A 25,644-nucleotide genomic window follows, 5' to 3' on the forward strand; every position below is an offset into this window, starting at 1 on the left:
CTTTTTTCTGAGAGCTCACCGCATGGCGTATTATCATATAACGGTCATTTTCTTACACGCTTTATCACACAAACTTGTTATGATAATAATATAGCGGTGAGGCATTATCAGTAGCATCGTTGAGTAATTAGACGTTGGACAAACACGCTTCTGTCAGTCCAGCTCGACCAGCCGATTAGGGTTTGAGAAGACGAAGGTTAAGGGTCGAAGTCTTATTACGGTATGGTCCATGTTACCACAGGTGCTTAATTAATCGCCCTAATCAGTTGATGTTTATTACGAAATATAATTATGGAGCATATTGGCGGATGACGGGGGTACAGAGGGCACTGACACATTCACCCCATCGAATGGCGAAAAAGAATATAAAATGAGAGAGAGAGAGAGAGAGAGAGAGCAAGGAAGAGAGGGGAGGCAAGATACTAAAAGAAGATGGTTGCAATTTTCCACGATCTACCCCACTCAACGTCCTCGATGCTCTTTTGCATTTCATCCAACTAGTACGAGCAGCCCCCCCCCTCCCCATGACACGATGCCCCTTTCAATGGCTATAGGCTCACGCCACGCCCGATCAAAGTGACCACACGCTGCTGATTCGTAAAATAAATACAATATAATTGATTGGATATCACAGTATCACCTCATCCAAACGCCAAATATCTCATTTGTGAAATACCAATATATGTACAGTCATACTTGAAATAATGGACTTCATTTATCTGTAACTTTATCTGTAAAGCCGTAAGTTAATTTTAGAAATAGCTTGACATATTAATAGAGCGTACAACGACAATGTTGACACGTCTTTTCAGTGTCAATAGCTGAAGGCATCGTTTAACAATGTTAAATATGAGATGCATGGCCCTACAATGTCTTTGATATGGTGTAATATTGACTCCCTAAATAAATTGCGTTTTAAAATAATCATGAAGTGCCTCTAAAAAGTAAAAATCTTTAAATGACCGTTTTTTACCATACTCGTTTTCCTCAATAGACTGTAGTGTTATAAAAACCGTTAAGAAACGCAAAATTTGATTTCGAGTTCCAATCATAAATATCTTGTTAATAATTTTTTAATAGGTTTATAATTATCATTGCAGCATGAGCTAAATCCAGAATTTTGTTTCAGTTTCTGTGACAAAGTTACCCAATCCCTTTGAATGCACGTGTTTTTGTCTTTGTTTGTTTTTGTTTTTTTATATCTTACGGTATTGTTAACCCACTTGAATGTACAACAACCTTTTAATCAAAATAAAGATAACTTGAGCATACCATTAAACAAAATATGATACCTTTTTAAATATGTGGCCTATAATGTGACACCTATTTTAAAATTCCGTGAATTTATCAAAATATTAAGGATTGGGGGGGGGGGGGGGTTAAGGTTTCGATGTCAATAAAGATTGAATATATATTTTATTCGGTTATTGATGAGGACTGAATCCAATTTATGCAGTAGCCGTTAAAATGAAAGCTTTCACTCATTTAAAGTCAGTAAAATTCAGCTTGGTTGAAAAAGGACACTTATTTTTTTTCATTTTTAAAGTTTCGATGTCAATTAAGATTCAAATATATTTTATTCAGTTATTTAAGAGAGGTGAATCATATATTAATGATGGCCATCGGATTTATTTTACATTTCTTTTGACTGATATAAATCTTTGATTTAATCTGTGTCTCACAATATGGTTAATAAATCTCATGAAAACACATATTTGTCAGACATTTTCCAACAGTCACCACTTTTGAATAAAAATCTATACAGGTTTTATTTATACATAATAAGCTACTCAGAAACAATATCAAATGTCAAATAAACAATATTACATGTCATACTCTTTATTTCAATGTTCCTGTTTTTATTCATATTATGAAAGCGTAAACAAACAAAGACATAATTACCTTCACCAACTATTATCTTTATATGAACTTTCAAGAAATAGGAAGTACGCTTTTGGCAGCGTTTAATCGCCAAAAAAATTCCTTTCGAACTCATCTATAGCAAGAAAAAATTAATCAGTCTAATTGGGGTAGTATTAGGCAGTATTGGTAAATTGCTTTCGGGACACTTCCATGTCCGTGTAACTCGGAATTTCGGGAAAAATATACTAAAGGCAATCAAAACTTATTACGACATTTGGACGATAATGAAAACTGAAATAGGCGCTACGTTTAGGATGAAATCAATGTGTTCTATATTGTAAATATGGGATGAAGAATTTGGATGTTATTCGTCCCAGCTGGAATAAATGTTAGTCTTTAGGGATCGAAATGATAATTTTCATTGTAGCTCATTAGATTTTATCGTGATGATATTCAACTGGATCAAAGGCGCAATATTTCATTCTTCCCTTTATGATTAATTATATTCCGAAGTAGAAAAGGAACAACGGTTAGGATAATATTTCCCAATGGTTAAACGGTTTGTTGCTTTGATTTAAAAAAGAACAGATATGAAGGCCTACGTCATTCAAATGTATCTATTGGAAATGGTGTGATAGAATGCGTCATAATGATAACACAAGCTTAAGTCCTTGAATCACTGTGTAGTCGGAAATATCAAAACATTTGCTGTCTATGCTAGGCCAATACTTCTACGACACACTGCCAAAAACAAACGTTGCAAGATTTGTTGTTTGGAAATCATTCACGTTAATTAACAATTATCTTTTATGTGGTGATTTCAATACGTTAATTTTGACCTTTTTCCTCTCGCATCACAGAAAAGTTGACAAGTAAAAATAATAAATAAACGCATAATCCTGAAAATGAAAATCATCTTAAGTTTACATTTTTTTAGTTGCGTCTGAACGCAACACACTTTATGTCAGAAGGCATAGAAGACAGATTTTAAGTAAACCCATTTCTTCCTGAGTGGTGAAGTGTGACGTCATCAAAAATCTAATTTTTGAATTTCTCCATTTTTCTTTATTTTCCGAAAGAGCATCAAAAATAATGTCCAAATGTTGAAAGCCAATTGAATATGTTAAGTATTGTCTGAGATATGACCATCTGATTAAGTATACTCCCCATAGGAGCTCAGTGTTATATGCTCTGGCTCCTAACCACTAGGAGCCAGAGCATATAACACTGAGTTCCCATATGACATATAATTATTCAGATGGTCATATCTCAGCCAATACTCAACATATTCAATTGGTTTTCGACATTTGGACATTATTTTGTATGCTCTTTCGGAAAAAGAAGACAAAATTGAGAAATTCTAAAAATAGACTTTTATGACGTCACAGGATTTTGGAAAAAGCAATTTGTACCCAGAAGCCAGCGCTTAGAATAAATCCCTTACCCAAACATTTATGTTGCAAATATCAACGAGAGAAAAAAAAATGTCGGGTGATTTAAATCTTAATCCGTCGATGTTTGCTCAATTTGTCGACAGAGTAAATATATAGCCAGGCCGTATCTGTGTTATTGACGTTAATTAGTAACCTGAACAAATCAGAGACTGAAGGCATTGAATACGGAGAATTGACTGAGGTTGCTAGTGTGGTACAATGTTAACAAATAATTTGTGATCCACCGTAATTAATATCAATTCATATGTAAAGAATATGATCATGACAATGTAAAAAACAGCGTAGAGGCGGATCCAGAAGTATCAAATGGAGAGGAAGACGGATTTATTTGAACAATTTGCGAAAGCCCACGACACCTGTAAAGGCACCTATAGCGTACACGGCAACTAAAAAGAAAAAGAAAATTATCATAATATGGGGCAGTCTTTCGTTTGATTTTCCCGTAGGTGGATCAGCCTAATTGTGAGAGAAAGAGAAACATTATAAAGCTTGCCAGAGGTCTTTCATACTGAATAGAACTTTTGTTATAACATAACTTTGTCACTTAGGTAAAACATACTATGCATCAAGGTTGCGTTGTCCCAATCCACACATCGTTGATCTGTTCATTTACATTTAAATGTTCACGATAACGAGCCAAATGTTGTACTTTTGTTGGATCTATGTGTGGCTACTAAAAAACTCCAATTTTATCTGACCATTATCCGCTTGCGTATGCCCCTTTTTGTGTTTATGGTTTTTCATAAATAGAGGATTAACTTTCCTCAAGCGCATTTCATTCGTCTGAAAATTAAATAAGTTAAACTGAAACAATTTGGTAGCCTTGTCAAATAAATCACTGTCAGTCATTAAACCTTTTATCTGGAAAATATCCACAATCTCTAAAACGCGACTCGCCTTGGTAAATTGTACTATTTACTTTCGGTTTGTTTTATGAGGATTTACAGGTGTTCAGTGGTGAGAAAATTCTTATTTTGATAACTGATTAGTACAGCACTGATTCACTGCTTTAAGATTAATTGCGCATGCGCGATATAAATATACTTGTCCATTTTCTACTGTAAAATAAAACTGATTTTGGAATGAAAAGTGCAGTGACATTGGTTATTGATGTGTGGAAACATGGAATCTACCCGATTGACCTTTCGAATCGTTATGTGCGAATACTTTGATTTTAAATTTATGCCAAATATTGAAAGCCGTACAATAAGAGACGGAGGTGTCTCTTGGACTTGAAAGTGAATGATATTGTCCAATTAATTTAGAGCCCATTCTTTGCTATCAATCGACTGCCTGAACGTCCTAAACTATCCCCTTAATTCGATTTGCGGGTTCCCACTTGATAAGCCAGTCAGCAATCAGGACGATTTTACATGTTTAAAGAGAAAGTTGAGTTCTGGAAAGAGGTGAACAATAAATAATATGTGAGCGTTATCATTCTTATTATGCAAGTGTGGAAGAACATCAGATAAAAAAAAGTTCTTTGTAAAGCATGGCTCTTCAAATGCCTTGATATTCTAAATATGGCATGTAACTACAAACAACACGGATTTTATGGCAGATGTTTGTGTAGTCCCATATACATATTTCTGTGTACAGTGCTTGTAACTTTACAAAGACTGGTCCAAATTTCTTATCATGTTGATGATTTCAGAACCTTGCAGTACACACCAATTATGCTAGATGATCAACCCTTTTCTGGTCGATTCCACACCGTTTCTTTCACAATGCAATCGCATGACCAGAACACAACTCTATCTTTCAATCTTCCACAGTACTGTTACTGTATTGTTCATATAATTGCACCCTTCTTCTGTTATGTATCGTAAAGTATGCGATGGGCTTTAGGCCTGTAAATTAGACTTCCGATGTGTTACTGAAGAAGTAGACAATGCTCACAAGTGTGTACTAGAAGTGGACACACTGTCAGTACAGTGTGTTTTTAAATGGTTGTGTTTTTAGAAGGTAATGTGAATCTAGCTAACGGTTGACACTGTGGTGATAACGCCTAGTAAATCTCAGTATCGACACATTGCACACGTTTCGGGACTTCGACTTCATTTTCCTGGAACCATGTTCCATGTAACTCAACGGATTTATTTTATTTATTACACAAGTTCATTCACACGGTCAATGAACACTTTTTTTACCCAAAATATAGGCAAACTAATTATTACAAATATGGGGAAAAACATTGGAAAATAGAAAGATACTTGGGAACAATATGAATAATTGATCAATATGCATTACTTCAGATACATTTTTTTTTATAAAATCACCAACGGTAATTCATATACAATCTTTGTGTTGATAATTTACCTACTTGTGTATTGCATCAATCATGGTAAATCGTATAGGTGTGAAAAGTATGAATGCAGTTGACACAAACACCACATCATTTTGTAGAGTGTGTACTCTGTGGTTCTCTATGTGGCTCCAATGTGTAACACTGGATCACACAATATATCATACACAGTGGGAATACAGTATGTAATCCATGTGAATGCAGTACGCACACGGTATAAATGCAATATGCACACAGTTTGCATACAATGTGTTCACAGTGTGAATACAGAATATACACAGTGTAAACACAGTCCACACGCAGTGTGAATGCAGTATAAATACAATGTGTACCTATAGTGAGAATACACAGAGTGAATATATCTAGTATGTACACAGTACGAATGCAATATTTACAATTATGCATACATTATTTTGAATAGTTTTTTTTGTCAAAGTGTATATCATAACAAATGTCAAAATCCTTATTAAAGTACAATAATAACATCGTCCAATATCTACTACATTTGCGGTTCATCCTACATCATTTGTGTTAGTTCTGTATTCTTAAATGCTGTATTCTACTATCTGTATAGCAGTATTATTCTTTGTTGCCTATGATTAGTGTTAAATGATGCGTCACCGAGTACTTAGCTGCAATTATCTTTCATGTACTCCTTTATTGAATTCATGTGGATATTTCAATATCATTATAATCGTAACTCGCTCTGCTTGGATTTGTAATGGGAAATAAATGTTATGAAGAATTTCACGCATCATAAAACAGTGTATCAAGTGGTTTTATTACGCGTGTTCATTATTTTGTCACACCGAACTGCACATTATTTTCTCGAACGCTATCCCGCACAAATCCCAAGAGCATCAATCAGAAAGTAATTTTGGCAGAAGTAGAAATAGCTTTGATGGAATGCTGCGATGTGGATAATGAACATTTGTTTCTTTTCATCCACTCGTACAATGTAGATGTATCGACGGAAATTGAAAACATATTCCCCAAGTGCCCGGTATGAATGGTTTTGATAAAACATGTTCTCTCTCTCTCTCTCTCTCTCTCTCTCTCTCTCTCTCTCGATGTATTCCCCCTCTCTCTATTGAATCTGAATCTCTGCTATCTCCATCTGTTTCTCTCCTTTTCCCCCTCTCCCCTCATTCTCGGTATATCTCTCCGTATCCTCTCATCTCCCGCTCTTCCCTAATTTTGCTCTCTGTATCTCCCCAACCTTTTTCCTCCTCCCCCTCTCTCTCTTTATTCTTTTCTCCCCTATCTCGATCTCCGTTTTTCTCCTTTATTTCTCCCCCTCACTCTCGGTGTATTTCTCCCTCTCCCTCTTTTCTTCCGCTCTTACATGTACCTGTCGTTCACTTGTATATATATATATATATTTATTTACACACTTTTTTTTTTTTTTTTTAACAATTTTGTTTTATTTCTCCAGATGTGTAACACAAACCATGACATACAATTGAATAAAATAAACGTGTTCAATATTGATGCTTTTACATAAACATAATTAAACACAAACTTATTTGCAGTATAATATAACTTAACAACAAAGTAAACGTATAAGTACCTAAACATAATATGTCAATTGTAAATGTTATTTACTATATATTACAAAAAAAAAAAACAAATCTGGAGATAATTTTACTGAAACAATCCTGCCCCCTCCCTGCCCCCTACATCACACAGACATACTCACCCTCTATCACACAAACATACTCACCCACTCACACACATACTCACCCACCCACCCACCCACCCCCCCCCACACACACACACAGTACTCACTCAGTGGATGTCTGCCAACATTCTCAACTTAAGAAAAATATACTAAATAAGTTATCCAGGCCGCAAAATCGAGTTACGCTTTTAACAAGCTCACGGTGGAGAAGAAAGCAAATCTTAATTAATCTTAAGCTGCTCCCACTTTAAAAAATGTGATCCTAGCTTTCCCATTTTAATTGCTATTTTCTTTTCCTCATCCCTATACTTAAAAATGCTTTTTTTCATCTTTTCTAAAGTTAGTACTCGCCCCCCCGATCTTGACATAAATGTAACATACTTCACCATGAAAATGATAGTATTACACATTTTTATTCTATATGAACTACCTACCAACCCAACAAATATATCTCGCCATTCTAAATCTTTAATTTCATCTAACTCAAAAAGTTGTATTAAAGCCTGCCATAACCTTTGAACGCTCCCACAAGATAAAAATAAATGTTTGTATGTTTCTATTTCCTGCTTACAAAACGAACATAAATTATCACCAACAAAACCAAATCTATGAAGATGCTCATTAGTGTATATGGCTCCATGCAATAATTTAAATTGAAATTCACGTTGTTTTCTAATGAGTATAGTAATTCTTGGTCTCACAAATATTTCTTTTAATTCTTTATCTATAAAATCATAGTCATTTTGCCCATCCCTTACCTGCAAATCATACGTTCGCTGCAGTGCTTTGATGAAATAATCATAGATTGTTCTTGAACCCACATCCACAAACTGTATTTTTTTACTAGAAATATGGAAATAAGTATTAAAGCTTATCAAATCAACCTCGAGGAATTCTATTGACCCTGAATCATCCTTCCATAACCTGGGTATCGCATCATAAATATCAATAATCATAAGCAAATTATTACCTTTCATACCGAGGTTCATAAAATATTTAACAGGCTTAACATGACCTTTCTCAACCAAATGATTCAGTTGAACAATCCCTCTTTCAAACAAGTATCTATCAAATATACTTTTTCCATTTATACATATATTCTGATTATTAAAAATAATTGGATTAATATAACCCTCCAAATATCTTAAATTACTTGTCTCTTGCCATGCTTGCAACATTTCCATATAGTATGGTGGAATATCTAAAACGAGTTTAATCTTGTTTAAATCATAATCACATAAAAAAATAAATCTACCACCCACAAACTGTAAGCAATGATCAAAAAACAATTTCCATCCCAAACTTTTCTCTCCATATAAAAGACGTTTTATCCACATTATGCGCTGTATTTTAACGGACATTTCAAAATTAATCATTCTTAATCCTCCAAAGTCATAATCCTGATACATTATTGCCCGTTTAATTCTATCTTTCCCCCTCCATATGAATTCAAATGAAATTTTTGCAACTTCTTTATATACCCAATGAGGGACAATAACGAGAGATGAAATATAATTTAATTTTGAAAGCGCATAAGTTTTTAGCAAATGTATTTTACCCATAATAGTTAAATCTCTTTGTTTCCACCATACAAGCATTTTTTTTATTTTACTTAGAATTTCTTTATAATTCAAATCATCTTTTAAACTTCGATCTAATGAATAACTAACCCCTAAAATATGTATTTCCTTAACCAAATTTCCAAATAAAGGCCCATCAGGTTTGTTCTCATCCTCACCCATCCACATAAAATGTGTCTTTGTTTTATTCACTTTAAGACCACTAATTTTTTCAAATGATTCAAAAATATATTGCAACCTTCTAACCGAATCAATATCCTTCAAAAATATTGTCATATCATCTGCATATAACACTTGCCTAATTTCAGATTTTCCAAATGTAATCCCTTTAATACCGTTGTCCCTCCTTACTGCATGCGCCAAAATTTCGATGGCAACCAAAAACAAATATGGCGATAATGGATCCCCTTGCCTTACTCCCCTTTCTATTTCAAAATACCCCGTGGAGTGACCACCGTTCATAACACAACTACTTATCCCTTTATACAATAATTTTACCCAAGAGCAAAATGAATCTCCAAAACCGAACAATTTCAATATTTGAAATAAATATCTATGAGATACAGAGTCGAAAGCTTTCTCAAAATCCACTGCACACACACACAAACACACACACACACACACAAATAATATATAATATATATATATATATATATATATATATATATATATTATATATATATATATATATATACCCTCCCTCACTTTCTTCCCCCTCTCCCTCTTGCCCTACCCCTCCTCTCTCTATCTCTCCTTCCTTTTCATCCGGTCTCCGTTAGAGATATTTGGAAGCTCAGACCCCAATATATGGTGGATGAAAGTGATGTATAGACTGATTATGATTTCTTGGTGGGTAAGATGAGGGAGAGCGAAGTTGAAATAACAGAAATTGTAGATTTTGATTTTGTCGTAAAATTTGTGGGGCTCACAAGACTTTAAAGGGGCTTTAAAGCCCCTGTACACTAGTTTGGCATGGAGGAATTAGACCTCCCTGCGAGATCAGGTGGTTATCTCATCAAATCAGCTCTCTCAATTAACATAAGAAAAAGGGCATCATGGGGGATCAACGGGTATCGCTTCGGCATTGTGAGCTGTATAAAGGGCGCAATAAGCTATAAGTAGTACAGTAGGGCTTCAGTACTTATGCTATTGAGCGATGTATCTTCTGGTGTAACCTCACTCTGTGTGCCTTTTTCTTACCCACTGGTAAATGTTATTTATATGTTCACATTCTCATGTTCAATATGTTCTGATATTCTAATTAATACAACGCGTTTTTTCTAATTGAACATTTTTCTCTTCCAATTCTTCTAATGGGACTCCTATAAACTAATATTATAATACTGTAAGTTGTACTTTGTTTGGGTATTATGAATATAATATTGTCTAGGTATTATTGTGTTAATGATCTTATTCAACAAATGTTTATTCTCTTTTGTTGGCCCTGTCGCTTATTCTCTTTTTGCACCATATGCAATCAGTAATAACAAACTTTCGTGATTTTTTTATTTGAGTTTAATTGTCTTTCTAATATTTGTATTATAATCTTGAATACTTTGAAGTGATTTTTGTTTGGCATTTACATATATATGAACGATTTGTTTGATATTAACTTTACATGCAAAACAATTTGGGTACATTGGTAAACTGATATCTTTGGCCATCAGTCTTCTCTTGGTCAGGATGTCTCGAGTTCCAGCGTTCAATAAAACTTCCACTGGCGTATCCATAAGTGAGAAACCGTACATGGGCAATGGAACCCCCCCCCCTCCCCCACCCCGGAGTATATTATGAGAAGAGCGTGTGTTGTATCCCGGCAGCCCCGGAAGATGTACAGTATATACACTGATTGCAAGTTTCCCTCTCGGTCAGGATGTCTCAAGTTGCAGCGTTCAATTAAACTTCCACTGGCGTATCCATAAGTGAGAAACCGCGGGAGGGGCGGCATCCTCGCTAGAATTATACGTAGAGAGAGTGTGTATGAGAAGTACAGGGTGATGTACACCCATTGTATTAAAGTTACATTGAGTTTCATTTTTCGCGAGGTTTAAATGTGTAATGAGTATGTGTAAGGGTGTGTGCTTTAATACTCCGGCTTATAACGTTATCCTCTATATATACGCCTCTGATTTCGATATTTCTTTGCCCCCCCCCCCCCCACCAAATCAATAGGCCTCGATCCATATGTGTGTTTGATATAATTATTCTTCAAGGTAAAATCAAGATTTTGAACACATTCTCTTGCTTGTTATCCCTCAGGGTTTGACATATATGACACGTGCACTGATCCCAATATCGCCGTGAGGAACTCGGTCTACTTCATCGCTACACAGGATTCATCAAATTGCGACAGGTAGGTTTATACGCGATGAGAATTTACAATGAGAAAGAAGGAGAGAGGGGGAAAGATTAAGAGGGATGAGGAGAGAGCAGAGATATGGGGTGGGCTGGAAGAGATGCGGAGTGAGGGAGAGGAGAAGGGGGAAATTTAGGGTGAATAAGAGAGTGGCAAGAGAGAGGTAGGGAGAGAAAGAAGCGGAGCTTCACAGATATCAAAAAGCTACATAATGAAAGAAACGAGAGAGAGAGAAAGAGAGAGAGAGAGAGAGAGAGAGAGATAAAGAAATTAACGAATGAAAAAAATTGCAATGAGGGTACATGCAAACATTTCACGAATGCCTACCGACACCCCCCCCCCCCCCCCCCCAAAAAAAAAAAAAAAAAAAAAACTTTAAATACCCCTCAATCTCCATATTGCTTGCAGCGATCAATCATTACGTATAAGAAATTAGAATCGGAAAATTTCATCGAAAATTGCATCTTCTTCCAAGATAATAACCAATTTCTTTAAGGTGTCTGGTAGCCGTAAGCAAATTAAAGTAAAATTACATACTAGGTGGTAACGTCCCATTCACACCGCTTAGACTAACACCAGACCGGAAATAGACCAACCATAAATATTACCCCCGAATGACCTAGTCCATGTCTGTTATTGATCGATTCGTCGGTGTGACGGGGTTGTAAAATAGCAACAGCTCGAGTCTTCATAGTTATGATTGATGTTGCTTGAATAATTTAAGTCTTACACGTATCAGAAACTCATCGATCGATTGCTCTTTAACTATGCATAATGATGTCTATCCTATATTCTCATAACACAATTTTGTTACCTTTTTGCACTCGAAGGCAAACCTCATTCTATGTCTGGTCGAAGATGAAATAACCTTCCCTTTCATCGAGCCCGATGTAGTTTACACGTTATTCGTATTGTGCATTATATCAGAACATTGCGACGCACATTAATAGATTAATAAGCAGAGGCCCACGTCCCCTTTAATATGTTTTTTTGCCCTCAAGCAAGCGCTCCGCCCCCAGGATTTACCTTTTCATACAATAGAGTGCATTTCTTGGAAAATATGGGAAGCGGCATTATCAGCAAAACAAAAAGCCCAGCAATCTTTGATTATTAATAAAATAAAAAACAATGGTGGATACAAACAGATTTCAATGTTTTACATTTGTTGAAAAACAAGCTCTAAACTGGCAGTGCAGAAAATGAGAATTTTTAGCAAACTGTACGAAAGGAACGTATAATGGATGCTACTTTGCGATTATTTGCGATGATTTTGTTTGTTTACTTACCTCTTTTCCATTATCACTACTTCAATTTTATTTTCTCACATTACCCGTTCCCCACCCCCTTCCTCCTCTTCCATCAGCCTCTTCATTGTTTTCATTTTCTTCTTTTTTTCTTTATCGGTTGCCTCTTCTTACTCTTTCATCTAACTCTTTCTACTTCATCTTCTTCTTTTCTTTCTCTCTCTCTCTCTCTCTCTCTCTCTCTCTCTCTCTCTCTCTCTCTCTCTCTCTCTCTCTCTCACACATACACACTCTCCCCTCTCTCTCCTTCTCTTCTTCTTTTTCTTCTTCTTCTTCTTCATCTTCTTCTTCTTCTTCTTCTTCTTCTTCTTCTTCTTCTTCTTCTTTTTCTCCTTTTTATTCTTCTCTTCTTCATCTTCTTCTTTTCTTTTTTTTCTTCTTCTTCTTCTTCTTCTTCTTCTTCTTCTTCTCTTCTTCTTCTTCTTCTTCTTCTTCTTCTTCTTCTTCTTCTTCTTCTTCTTCTTCTTCTTCTTCTTCTTCTTCTTCTTCTTCTTCAAAGATGAGCACTCTTGGCTGCACCGGCCTCCCCTATTCCGACGATAAAGATAGTAATTTGATCTGTCCACGATCGGAAAAATCCTTCTCGTCATCATAATGAGTAATTACGGGGAACGTGCTTACCCTCTTCCCCTTCCCCGTAGCTACGCAACTGGATGTTGCATTCTAGTTGATAGGGATTATTAGAATGCTCCTTAATCAAACAGATTAACATCATTAGTAGTAGGACCATCAACGCGACCAAAGGAAGGAGGGGCCTCTCCCTCCATTGGGAAACTTTTCTGAGTTTGCACCTAAAAATTATTTCTTTGTTTTTCTTTCTTTCATTTGAATTCAATGTTCTAGTAAAGCAGTCTATAGCTCCCTCCAGTAGCACCATCGACCACCAGTGCGGCCCTAGGAATGGGGTACCCCCCTTTGCTCTGGGGATCTTCCCTGCATGATATTCATGATTTTTTTTTTACTCGATCGCAACCATTTTTGAAAAATCGACTCAAGAACAATTCGAATACCTTATTTTACATTCATTAGAAATCATGATCGGATTACGTAATACATCATTGTCATGTTCGCACAATTCAACAGATGACGCACAAGCCAATTGCATCGCCCATGGTTGAGTTTTAGATAATCTTTGTGATAGATCTGTTTGTAATATCCATCTAGTTGATTTTTTTCACGCAGCGAATCTGGTTAATAGTCATTAGCTGCTGTAGCAGTAAGAACATTGAGAAGAAGCATCTCCCCTCAGTGATCTTTTCTGAGTTTGCTCCTAAATGTGAAAACTTTCTATTCATGTTTCTTACTCGACATGCAGTGATTCAGGCCATCAGTCTATAGCTGCCGTAGTAGGACCGTCCACAAGCAGTGCAGCCGTCTCTGTGGCAAGCCTTTTTAATCTCTTCACTCTGCCTCAAGTCAGCTATGCTGCTACCAGTGATATACTCAGCGAATCAAGATTCAAGTAAGTACAACAATCATAGAAGTTCAGAAAACATGCATTTACTTTCTAATCTTTACTTTAAGTTGTATTACAATTTCCATTTATCAAAATGCAAAGGAGTTTTAACATGAAGACGGCGTAAGCACCTACCCCATCCCCCCCCCCCCCCGCTTAGAGCCTATTAAAAAACTAAGCAAAACTAGCTCCCTAATGGGAACCTGCTACAAACAAAATAATCAAAAAGTATTAAAATCTGAAGCATTCATCCTTTGATATGAAGGGCAATGTATATGCGCCATTGTTGTGGGTAATAACAGTAAATGACTTTCAAAGTCACTTCAAAACGATTTGAAGTTTCTATTTGGAATGCAAGCTAACCGCTGAAAACTGTCACTTTAATTTAAAAAAAAATAAACATCCAAGACCATCCTATTTCTCTACGGCCCATTTTGTATTTATTATGGCACCAATGTCATCGAAACCAAAAAAAAACAGAGATTTCCTACAAACTTTACCCAAATTGCTCTTTTTTTTCAAAGAATTCAAAACACATATCATATTTTAGCATCTCTTTGCTACACTGTTTTCTCAACACAGTTAATTTTCTACATATATTTTTCGTTATCTATGAAATTAAGTTTTCCCTTCATTCTTTCTTCTAGTTACTTTACCCGGACTATCCCGACGGACACGTTCCAAGCCCGAGCCATGGCCCACCTCGCCAACCACTTCGGCTTCCATACCGTCGCCCTGCTCGGTAACGATGAGGGGGCGTACGGCGTGAGCGGCGTCTATGTCTTCGAAGACGAGGCTTCCAAACACAACATCTGCATCGCCTACAAGAAGATCTTCGGCGTCAGCGATGACCGGTCTGACTTCGAGAGAATCGTCACTGATCTCAGGTTAGTGTTCGATGACAGCTACAAAGGGCACAGAAGCAGGTGCCCCGGTCAAATGGCGTTAAGAAAATGAAAAGGGTGAAAAGGAGAGTAAAGGGACAGAAGTAAAGAAAACGTAGAAAGCCACACCTTTCGCACGCCTTCATCTTCTCAGCCCTCTCTGAATTTCATTCACCTGATAAGACCGATGCCCCCCCCCCCTCCCAATGAAGTCGATACCCCCTCAGTGTCTGTACCCACCCAACGCCACTCGTTGATATCTGGGCGCCATAATCTGGGTGCCATAATTGCGTCTATCGCAGTTAGTCTAAGCAACTTTAATTATTAGAAAAGGTCAGGATCCCGTAGAGGTTGGAAATAGCGTAATAATGGCAAGAGTAAATAGGACAATAACACACAAGATATCCTATCCATTATTTTTTTTAATATAAAAACATACATAAATAATTAACAGTGGATGATAAATATAAGGGGAGCTTAATCTAATCTTACTCCCTATCATGCAAAGTGGCGGATCCAGGGCGATTGGGGGGTGGGGGAATACAAAATCCCCTCTTACAACCAATGTGACATACCTAAAACACACGAACCTCCCTCCCCCCCCCCCCACAATCGTGTTTTTGAAGCCCCTTTGGAGGTCCACAGAAAAGTGGCAATCCAATTTCAGGGGAAAGGTTTTAAACGTTTTTTTTTTTTTTTTTTTTTTTTAAGTTTTGAATTTGCCCCCAAGAAATCTTTCGTACAGTTTAAAAATATGGATCTGCCCCCATACATCTTACCTAATTTTTTTTTTTTTATGGTCAGTTTTATTCTTTTCTCTCTTGAAACAAATTATAATCATAGTACAAATTACAATCATCATAACTCTCACTGCAAATGTGATGACATTATAAATCAGTATAAATTTTTGTCTTACAAACGGCTTCAAAAGAAACTTACATAGTTAGTTCCTATACATCATATTTGAAACAAAAATTCATATTTTCAAAGAAAACATATGCAGTTGTATAATCCAATTTTTGTTTTGTTTTAACAATGTAGCAACTTATACTTCTTTTTATACTGTTGTCCTGAGAGAAAAGTTTTCTCTTTTTGTTAACCCTACCCTACCCGACCTCTCCCTTATCCCCATTCCCCCGGTGGACGACTGGCTCTGGGTTCCAATTGTTTGTCTAATACTCAGGTTTTCCCATTTAGAAAAATGAATAGTGAGAGTTCCCCTCATTGCTGCCAATTTCCTTTCTTCTACTTTATCCCCTATTATACTATTCTTTATTTCATTAAAAGAGGGTGGTTTTTTAAGTTCTCTATTTCTATAAATCAGATATTTAACAAGAATTAAAACATGATTCATTAATTGATATTTTCCTTTATTTCTCTCCTCTTTCCCATACAGAATTTCCTCCAAACTACAGTTATGTATTTCAAAGTCTAAAAATCTCGTGCACATTTCCCACACTGATTGTGCAAATTCACAAGTATAGAATAAATGTTTATATGTTTCTTCATCTTTTTCGCAAAATGAGCATAAGTTAGTCGAGACAAGACCAAAACGGAAGAGGTGATGGTTTGTATATAATATTATGTATAAGTTTGAACTGAAACTCTCTTAATCGACTGTTAAGTGTACACTGTCTTAGTCTTAAAAATATGTTTTCTATTTCCTTACAAGAAAAACCATAGTTCCTTCCAATTCTCTCAAAAACCAAAGGTTTAAAATCATCTTTCTTTATTAATTGTACATAAATTTGTTTTGATTTTAAATCAGCTATATTAGTTGTTTTCTTCCCCAAAGTGAAATCAGTTCCAGAATTATTTTTTCTTCTCCCTTTCTAAAATTATTTTTCCAACAAACTGGTAAACAGGTATAAAAGTGCTTGATCTTTTCAATTTCATTTACTTCAACACCTAAATCGATAAAATGCCTGTCACTTTTTAGTTTACCATCGTTTTCCAGAATATGTTTTAATTTGTAAATTCCTTTGTCATACAACCTCTTATCGTATATACAACTTCCTTTATATCGAATAAGTTTATTATTAAAAATTACCACATCACCAATGTCTATACTCCTTATATGTCTCGTATTCACCCAATCTTCTAATAAATCCTTATAAAATTGTGGAGCTGTCACTTTTAATAAACTTGGTATATAGTCACATGAAAATATCAAATCTCCACCCACGTGTTCAGTGACAAAGTTAAAATATTGTTTCCATTTCATGTCTTCATCTTTGTTTAGAAGTTTTTGAATCCACATAATTCGCTGCGATTTAACTTGTGCAGAAAAATTTAACATCTTTAACCCCCCTTGGTTATAGTCTAAGAACATGGTGTTTCTATTGATTTTATCTGTTTTTCCTTTCCATATGAAATCAAAAGTTAATTCATCCAGTGAATCATAAACCCATTTTGGAACAGGAGTAAGTGACGCCCGATAAAGAACTTTAGAATAAATGTGCACTTTCAATAGTTGAATCTTACCCATAAGTGTTAAATCCCTTTGCTTCCAAAAATTTAAAAGTGTTTTTATTTTACTTAAGATTTCTTTATAATTTAGATCTTCTTTCTTGTGTTCATCGAGGGAAAAGAAAATCCCTAAAACCTTAAGAAAGTCAACTATTTCGCCAAAAGCAAAATCACAATCTAAACGTTGACATGAACCTAACCTTAATATTTTAGTCTTGTCGTTGTTTATTTTCAGTCCAGAAATTTTTTCGAAATCTGCAAATAATACTTTTAACCTATTAATTGATTTTTTATTGCGAACAAAAATTGTCATATCATCCGCATAAAGTACTAGTTTAGTTTCCTTATCTCCAAAATTAATTCCGTCCACCAATTTATCTATTCGTAATTTGTGTGCCATTACTTCAATACACAAGATAAAGAGGTACGGAGAAAGAGGGTCTCCCTGTCTTACTCCCCTTTCTACTTTGAAATAACCAGTGGACCCTCCTTCATTTAATACACAACTTAGAGTGTTCATGTATAAAACTTTAACCCACTTTTGAAAGGACGGACCGAAACCAAATGACGACAGAACTTTTTGAAGAAATTGATGTGAAATTGAGTCAAAAGCTTTTTCGAAGTCTACAGCTAACAAAAAACCAGATAAATTGTAACGGGATGTATGAAAAATAATATCATCTATAATGCGAATGGCCTCGCCAATATTCCTCCCTTTCATGTAGCCCACCTGATCTCCCATAATGATCTCATTTAATACTTTCTTGATTCGCTTAGCCAAAATTTTTGTTAAGATTTTATAATCGACATTAAGAAGGGAAATGGGTCTATAATTTTTCAGTGAAAAGGGATCTTTCCCATCTTTAGCGATTAACGTAATTACAGCTTGTTTTTGAGACGATGCTAATTCTCCTAATCTATATGCTTCATTCAAGGCATCTTTAACTAAATCTCCAATATTCGGCCAAAAGGTACGATAAAATTCTGAAGAAAAACCGTCATTTCCAGGTGATTTGTTCTGTTTTAATTCTTTTAAGATTTCTAGGCATTCTTTATTACTTATAGATCCTTCACAGTATTCTCGAGATTTTTCAGTCAATTTCGGTAAACCTTGAAAGAAACTATTATAACAATTATCCGAGCACTCGTACTCTACTTTACTGTACAACATGCTGTAAAACTTCCGGATTTCTTCAGTTATCCTTTTTTCATCGCAGCAAATAGCACCATCTGAGGTTTTAATTTTTTTAATAGTACTCTTTCTTTTGTTATTTTGCATTAATTGATTGAAATAACGCGAATCCCTTTCTCCGCTTTCGTACCACGAGGCTCGTGATCGAATCCTAATTCCTTCATTTACATAGCTATAAACTTCCTTTAATTTCTTTTTTGTATTTCCAATTTTTCTAAAGTATCTGCATTAGTGCTTTCCGTCAATTGTTGTTCTAAACATTGTATTTCTTTTTCTAAATCTGTTCTTATTGTTCTTCTTTGATCAGCCAATTTTTTTGAAAATTTTTGTGTAAAGCTCCGAATTTTCATTTTAAAAAAATCCCATAACAACCTTTTGTCTTTTATTTTAGTTTGCAATTCGTTTTTTAATTGACAAATTTTCTTTTTTAACTCTCTAACATAATCTTCATTTTCACATAAACTATTATTGAATTTCCAATATGACCCTTTTCTTCCATTCGTTTTATTGACTGTTTTGTCAAATAAACGTAAAAATATTGAATGATGATCAGGGGCAACAGATGGAATTATATCGCACTTCATAACCATTTCCTCTAGACATTCTGATATTATCCAGTAATCTAGTCTACTTTGCATAAAGGGATTGTTTTGCATATAAGTGAATTGCCTTTTTAAAGAATGCCTACATCTCCAAATATCCAAAAGCTGCAAATCTTCCATGAATTTTTCAAATTCTCGATTAAATCTTTTCGAAATCCTGTTTAAAGATTTCCCGTTATAATCAAATTCAATGTCCCTAATCATGTTAAAATCACCACCTATTATAACCGGGTAGTTATCTTTATTTAACTTAGCCAGATTATTGCGTAATTTTCGAAGAAATTGCAATTGATCACTCTCAAAATTTCTTGTTGGAAAATACACATTGCCTAAAATCAACCTTACACCTTGAAACTTACAGTCTATAAAAATATATCTACCCTCACTGTCTTTTAAGACTTGCAATATCTCAATATCTATCCTCGGCGCAATCAAAACGAGAACTCCTTTACTGTGATTAGAACCATGACTAAAATAAGTAGAACCCTCCCACATTGAAGCCCACTTGTCCTCACAATCGCTAGTACTAAATGTTTCTTGTAGGAAAACAATGTCCGCCCCTTTATCTTTACACCAGAAAAATATGCGTTCCCTTTTATCTCTGTCCCTGATCCCTTTCACGTTGAGGGAGAACAATTTACAATTAATCAGAACATCCATAACCTATCACACACAAGAAAATTTAACCCAGTCCCAGAGCCAATCCCCCACCTTAAAGGACCCCACGAAAAAGCAAGAACGAAACCCCGTCATCTGGGAAAGAAACTGATACATGTAAGGCATGCAATATTGCAGCTCCCCCGCCCCACCCCTCCCACTCTAAAAATTTCTATTTGAAGGTAACATTCCCGAAAATAAGGCTATAAAGGATTATGTACCCTCTCCACATTGAAGGTGCTATAATAGCCTGACTTACAGAATACACAAAATAAATGCTTCCTTGCAATTATAAAAAAAAAAACATGTCATGTACGAAAATCTTTGAAGGCTCTTGAATCTATTAATCACAAATTGATTAAGTATTCAGGAGTAAATTACATTTCAATAATCAACATATAAAAAGGGAACATCCTTAATAATCACAGGGTTGTAAACCAGTATCTTCCCATATAATAGCTTAACTACCAAGTAAATACCAACATGAAAAACATGCAGCTGGTAAGTACACCTGGGAACAACCAATACTCTCCGAAGCTACATCTTATCTTCTCTTATTAAGGAGTGATGCATTTCACCAACAGTCTCACAATAATAACTACAGACCCTTGGAATTTGCATGCATATAAAAAAAAAAATATTTAAACAAAAAGATGACATTCTTGAGACGCATGTAGTTCGAAGCTTAAATACTTCTCAAACATAAGGAAATTTGACTTGGCAACAGCCCTGAAAAAAAATGAAGCAATTATTTGACTAAGAATAAGAGTTATCCATTTACATTCCAATACTCTCCGAAGCTACATCTTTTCTTCTCTTATTAAGGAGTGATGTATTTCACCCAATCAACAGTTCACAATAGAAACTACAGACTCTTGGAATTTGCATGCATATAAAAAAGTTTTTTTTTAAACAAAAAGATGACATTCTTGAGACGCATGTAGTTCGAAGCTTAAATACTTCTCAAACATAAGGAAATTTGACCTGGCAACAGCCCTGAAAAAAAAAATGAAGCAATTATTTGACTAAGAATAAGAGTTATCCATTTACATTCCAATACTCTCCGAACCCTACATCCGAAGCTAATTACAGTGCATCATCGATCGAAACTGATAGTATTTTTGTCCTTTTCTAATTCCTTCCACTATTGCAGACAAATCCCAGATGTACGGGTAATTGTTGCCTTCGCCAACGAAGCTCCCATGAACCAGCTACTTACCTATTTCGCTGAGAACAACGTCACCGGCTATATGTGGATAGGCAGCGATGGTTGGGGAGCATCAAAAACCGTACTGGACCCAAAGATATCTCGGGTTACCAGCGGAATGATCGGCGTCTTCCCGCACACTGAGACGATCCCCAAGCTCGAAGACTACATTCTCAGTCTGACCCCGAAATCGTTGGACTACCAGGATCCATTCTTGAACGAGTACTGGCAAGACTTCTTCCAGTGTCACTTGCCAGGCGTTTCTGAGAAGAGCGTTTACTACTACGATCGGAAGTGCACGGGAGAAGAGTCCTTTAACTCTTCCCTTGCCTTCTCCAATACATCCTTGGTCTCATCAGTCGTGGATTCTGTGGAAGTTGTTGCCCGTGCTATGCATAAAGCGCTTTCCTGCAACGATGTACAGTGTGACACACGTTCAGGCGGTATCCCAGGGGAAGTTTTGATTGACTACATGAAGAATGTGGACTTCATGGGCCACTCCGGCTACAGGTTGGCTCCGGACGAACGGGGAAATCTTGCGGAAGTCGCCTGGTACGACTTCTACAACTTGCAACCAAAGTATCCATGCTCGAATGAGTTCCATCTAAACATAGTTGGCCATTGGAAGGAAGCTGAAGTTTCGATCTCAAACTTGGAAACGATTTACTGGCCAATGACAGACACTTGTACTCTGAAAACTTTAACGCCGACATCGGTGTGTGGAGAAACATGTTACCCTGGTACTAGACGTATTACCCTTGACTTCAGTAGTTGCTGTTGGATTTGTGTGCCTTGCTCTAATAACCACTACACTAACGAGAGCAACGCCTTATCGTGCTCTCCATGTAGCGATGAACAGGCATCCAGCGAGGACCGAACGGAATGCCTTGACTTACCATATACCTTTACAGAACTAACATCCGAGATCGGTTTGGCCGTCCTGGCAACTGCTATCATCGGCTGGTTAATATGCGTCATCATCATCGTAATCTTCATGCTCAAGGAAAACACAACCATTATTTTCCATGCCTTCGCGCGCACCTGGAAGTTTGTCCTTCTCGGGATCACCATAACGTTCGTCACTGCAACGCTCTCTATCATCCCTGCCTCGGAGCTTACGTGCCTTATCGTAGCTGGTACTCAACTCTTACCTGTATCTGTCACAGAAGGAAGCCTCATTCTTGCTGCCTACTCCACGTACAATCGCAAGCACGTCCAGCTTAACAACTGGGCGCTCTCCATGATCGCGGTCCTCTTCGTTCACGGGCAATGCATCCTGATCTGGATGTTGACCAGTCGCCCCGTCGTCACGAAGACAGTCGATCGCGACCAACGTCTCGTCTACGTCGACTGCGTCAGCTCGGGGAGCTACGATGGCATCATCGTCATCATTGCCTTCTGCATCACTCTTGACGTCGTCGGGATATTTGTCTCCTTCAACATCCGCAACCGAGACAAGAACTTCCAGGAAGGAAAGTTCATCTTCTTTTCCTTTATCATCCAAGTCATGGGTTGGGTGACCATACTGGTCATCTATCTCGTTCTACCCAAAGGTCGTCATTACCGGACTTTTGTCCTCTCTTTCGGCTTATGTTCTCGAGTGTTGCCAATCTAGGGTGTCTTTTTGTGCCAAAACTGTATGTTGTAAAATGCAAACCTGACATCAATCCGCCGATCAAGAAGAGATATAGAGACAAACTTTGGCAGTGGAAATTCAAGAGGAGAGATGGCGAGGAGGAAGTTCAGCAGAGGCGAGATTTGGTGAATCAGTACGGGTAATTTATTTTCTTCAGAATGATTTTATTCATAAAATAGAAGAAACAATTTAAAAAATAATAATAATAATAATAATTCTGAAACACATTTTGGTTTCTATGTGCTAAGGAAAATTTAACATATGGTAATATAGTCTTGGTTTTAATACCAAATAATATCGATCATGATGTTATGACACGTATCAAATATTTTAGACTTTTGTCAAAGGGATGTAGAAACCAGGCGTAACACTTTAAAGTTGCTTTGTGAAAAAAGGGTTTTAGAGAAACTGTTATTGTTTTGGGAGCTCTTGCGTAACGAGTTGTGTTTAATGTTTAATGCAAGAAATTTTAACAGTTCTTTGGTCAATCTATCCAACTCTTTTTCCATTTTTTCTTTTTCAGAGCCACGCTGCACGTAGTGCAATACTTAATAACTACAGAAAAGCTTTAGCAGCAATACGTGACGAGACGGCGCAGGCTATACGTATGTACGGCATTTGCACCGACCGAATAGACGACATGAAATTAAGGTGAGCATAACAAGACGCTGTAATATTCCAAGTCCATCACATCTTATACAATACAAATTGTTTGGAAGTAATTAAATTGTATTTATATTTCATTTTAATTTTTGTTCTCAATATATTACCCCCCCCCCCCCCCACTCACAACAAAAATAAAAAATAAATAAATAGTAGGCTTCGTCGTTTAGCAATGCAGTTGTTGTACAGATGAACAATAAGTTAAAAACCAACCACTAAACTTTAAGAATGAAGTAACATTAGGTGCAACATCACAGGGTCATGAACTAAATAACGAAATAATGGAGACAGACAAATAAGAGTGACTTCACCCTCAACAAATCAGTGGTCATGGAGTAAACTGTTCACTATATATTTTTCCATAATGGAATCAGCCCACTCGTAATTGATCAAAAGATGTTCAACATTACAATCAAGACATTCATTTTAAGTGTTTTTGGCGACGTCCTTACAATGATTATTCGTATTCTGATGTCACTTCTTTACGACAAAGCTGGATTTCGTAAAGGATCTCTTTTTAGAAATTCACATTAATGTAATCATCTTCATGCTACATTTTGAACTCATTATTAGCAGAGTTTTATTCGAAAAGGAGCAAAATCTACTTTTGATAAAAATTGAGTTATAGATATCAGAACATTGTTTACTTCAGAGCCTGTCTTTCAACAAAACTATTAACCTAAATTTTGCGAATAAACTATGAAAAATGCACCTTTTAATATCACTTTTCCGTAGACGCGTGTACAAAACCTGGTGAACAAATTCTTTTTTCTCTCAAGTTACAAAAATGGATTTAGCTCCGTTTGGAATTAAACTCTTCATTCTTGCTATCATGATCATCCCCATTACACACACCGGCCAGACCGAATGCAATGGATTCAACGTTACTTAAAATATTCGCTGTTGAACTGTACAACATTTTATTGTCTCTAGACTTTGTTTCACAAAAAATCATCAGTCCTTATTTGTATTCTGATATCATTCTGTCTTTTTAGACACAGAAGCAAGATGGAGGAGGTTTCCATGACTACCAACAGCATCAAAAGTAGCAGAGTGCAACTCGTCCTCTTTCACTCCGCCTCTCTTCATCGAAGTGACGTATTGCTGACGTCACAAATGAATTACCATTTCGAAATGCACCCCAAATTTGAGATATATATAAATATATATATATATAGTTCAAGTTTATATTGCTCTTTTTTTATACTACACATGTACTTAATTGTTCCATAATGGTGCTAGGGTGGCCGTTGAGGTATGCTAGTCGCATGCATTATTGTATGAATATGAAATACTACTTGCGTGCATATTGTGTCACTATGTAATGTAAGTAATAGCCGATTAACAATCTTGTCGAAAAAGACACCCATTTATCACTTTTGAATTCAATCGGTGTTATAAATAAATATGAGAGAAAACTGTAGGTGTAAACAATGATGGATTATGAACGTACTTTTCAGTTAATAACAAGGAAGACACTGATGGATTGTAACTGTGTTGTGTTTACGCTTTTGTTTCAAATCGGGTTTAACGAACGAAGATTGTCTGATGTCTCGTTTTTTTCCTTTGTTAAACGTGATCTGAGACCCGGATTGGGGTTTAACTGAATTGGTAGAATACTGATCAAAGGCTCCGTAGACTTACGTGTCCCATCAGAATAGAATTAAAATGTGTGAATAAGAGACTAACCTAATATTCAATAGCTGGAAAGCTATCAAAATGAATAGCTTTGAATGATTTAACTATATTTGTAAATTCACACAATTAAACAGTGTTCTTATTTGTTTTGTAACCTGGTGGCCAGTACATTAAGATGCGTTGATGAGTTTCAATGAAAGGTAAGGATTTCTGCAAAAAGAATTTCATCCGTGGGCCTTCTCCCAGTATTCACCAAATACCACATTGAATCAATGGCTAGTGAGTCTTAGACTTAACCAAGTGTTCAGTAATACATAAACCACTTTTTCTCAAAATGGCCAAAGTGGGGTTACGTCTTTGTGTCACTGACCCCTCGATATTAAGGAACTATGGCTTTGAGGAATATAATATGGCTATATAATATCGTCATATTTATGAATAGATGAATTAGCAATGTGAGAGTGATTTGAATGATCTAGTGATAACATTGCCAACAAAGAATCTATGTTTTGCAAAGGGACCTTTCCCATTTCAACAAACACGTAACGATACGTGGTTAGTACGTGCCCACCATCGGCAGTGTGCAGTCAATAGCGATAAAGCGCTAGTTTTTTTAAAAGTTTTTTATTAAACAAGATGGAAATTCGATGTTGATCCTGGCAGTAGTCAATGAATTACTTTTTTCTTCTTATGTTTT

General features: G+C 36.1%; 1 protein-coding gene and 1 long non-coding RNA gene across 2 annotated transcripts in view; both read left to right on the plus strand.

Moving 5' to 3' along the window:
- LOC115928334 (extracellular calcium-sensing receptor-like) overlaps positions 1-22,625 on the plus strand; it is a 69,009-nt gene extending 46,384 nt beyond the window's left edge. Inside the window, exons 2-5 of the mRNA XM_030995495.1 lie at positions 11,119-11,236; positions 13,859-14,005; positions 14,647-14,886; positions 20,957-22,625. Of these exons, the coding sequence (XP_030851355.1) occupies positions 11,119-11,236; positions 13,859-14,005; positions 14,647-14,886; positions 20,957-22,625 (2,174 nt within the window). The remainder of the gene's footprint in view (positions 1-11,118; positions 11,237-13,858; positions 14,006-14,646; positions 14,887-20,956) is intronic.
- Positions 22,626-22,751: 126 nt separating this feature from the next.
- Positions 22,752-24,378, plus strand: LOC115928509. The gene is made up of 3 exons (XR_004066076.1): positions 22,752-22,785; positions 23,170-23,297; positions 24,305-24,378. It is a non-coding gene; the product is annotated as an uncharacterized LOC115928509 (long non-coding RNA).
- The last annotated feature ends 1,266 nt before the right edge of the window (positions 24,379-25,644 follow it).

The sequence above is a fragment of the Strongylocentrotus purpuratus genome, unplaced genomic scaffold (genome assembly GCF_000002235.5).
Source record: "Strongylocentrotus purpuratus isolate Spur 01 unplaced genomic scaffold, Spur_5.0 spur5_contig_853, whole genome shotgun sequence".
Taxonomy (NCBI): Eukaryota; Metazoa; Echinodermata; class Echinoidea; order Camarodonta; family Strongylocentrotidae; genus Strongylocentrotus; species Strongylocentrotus purpuratus.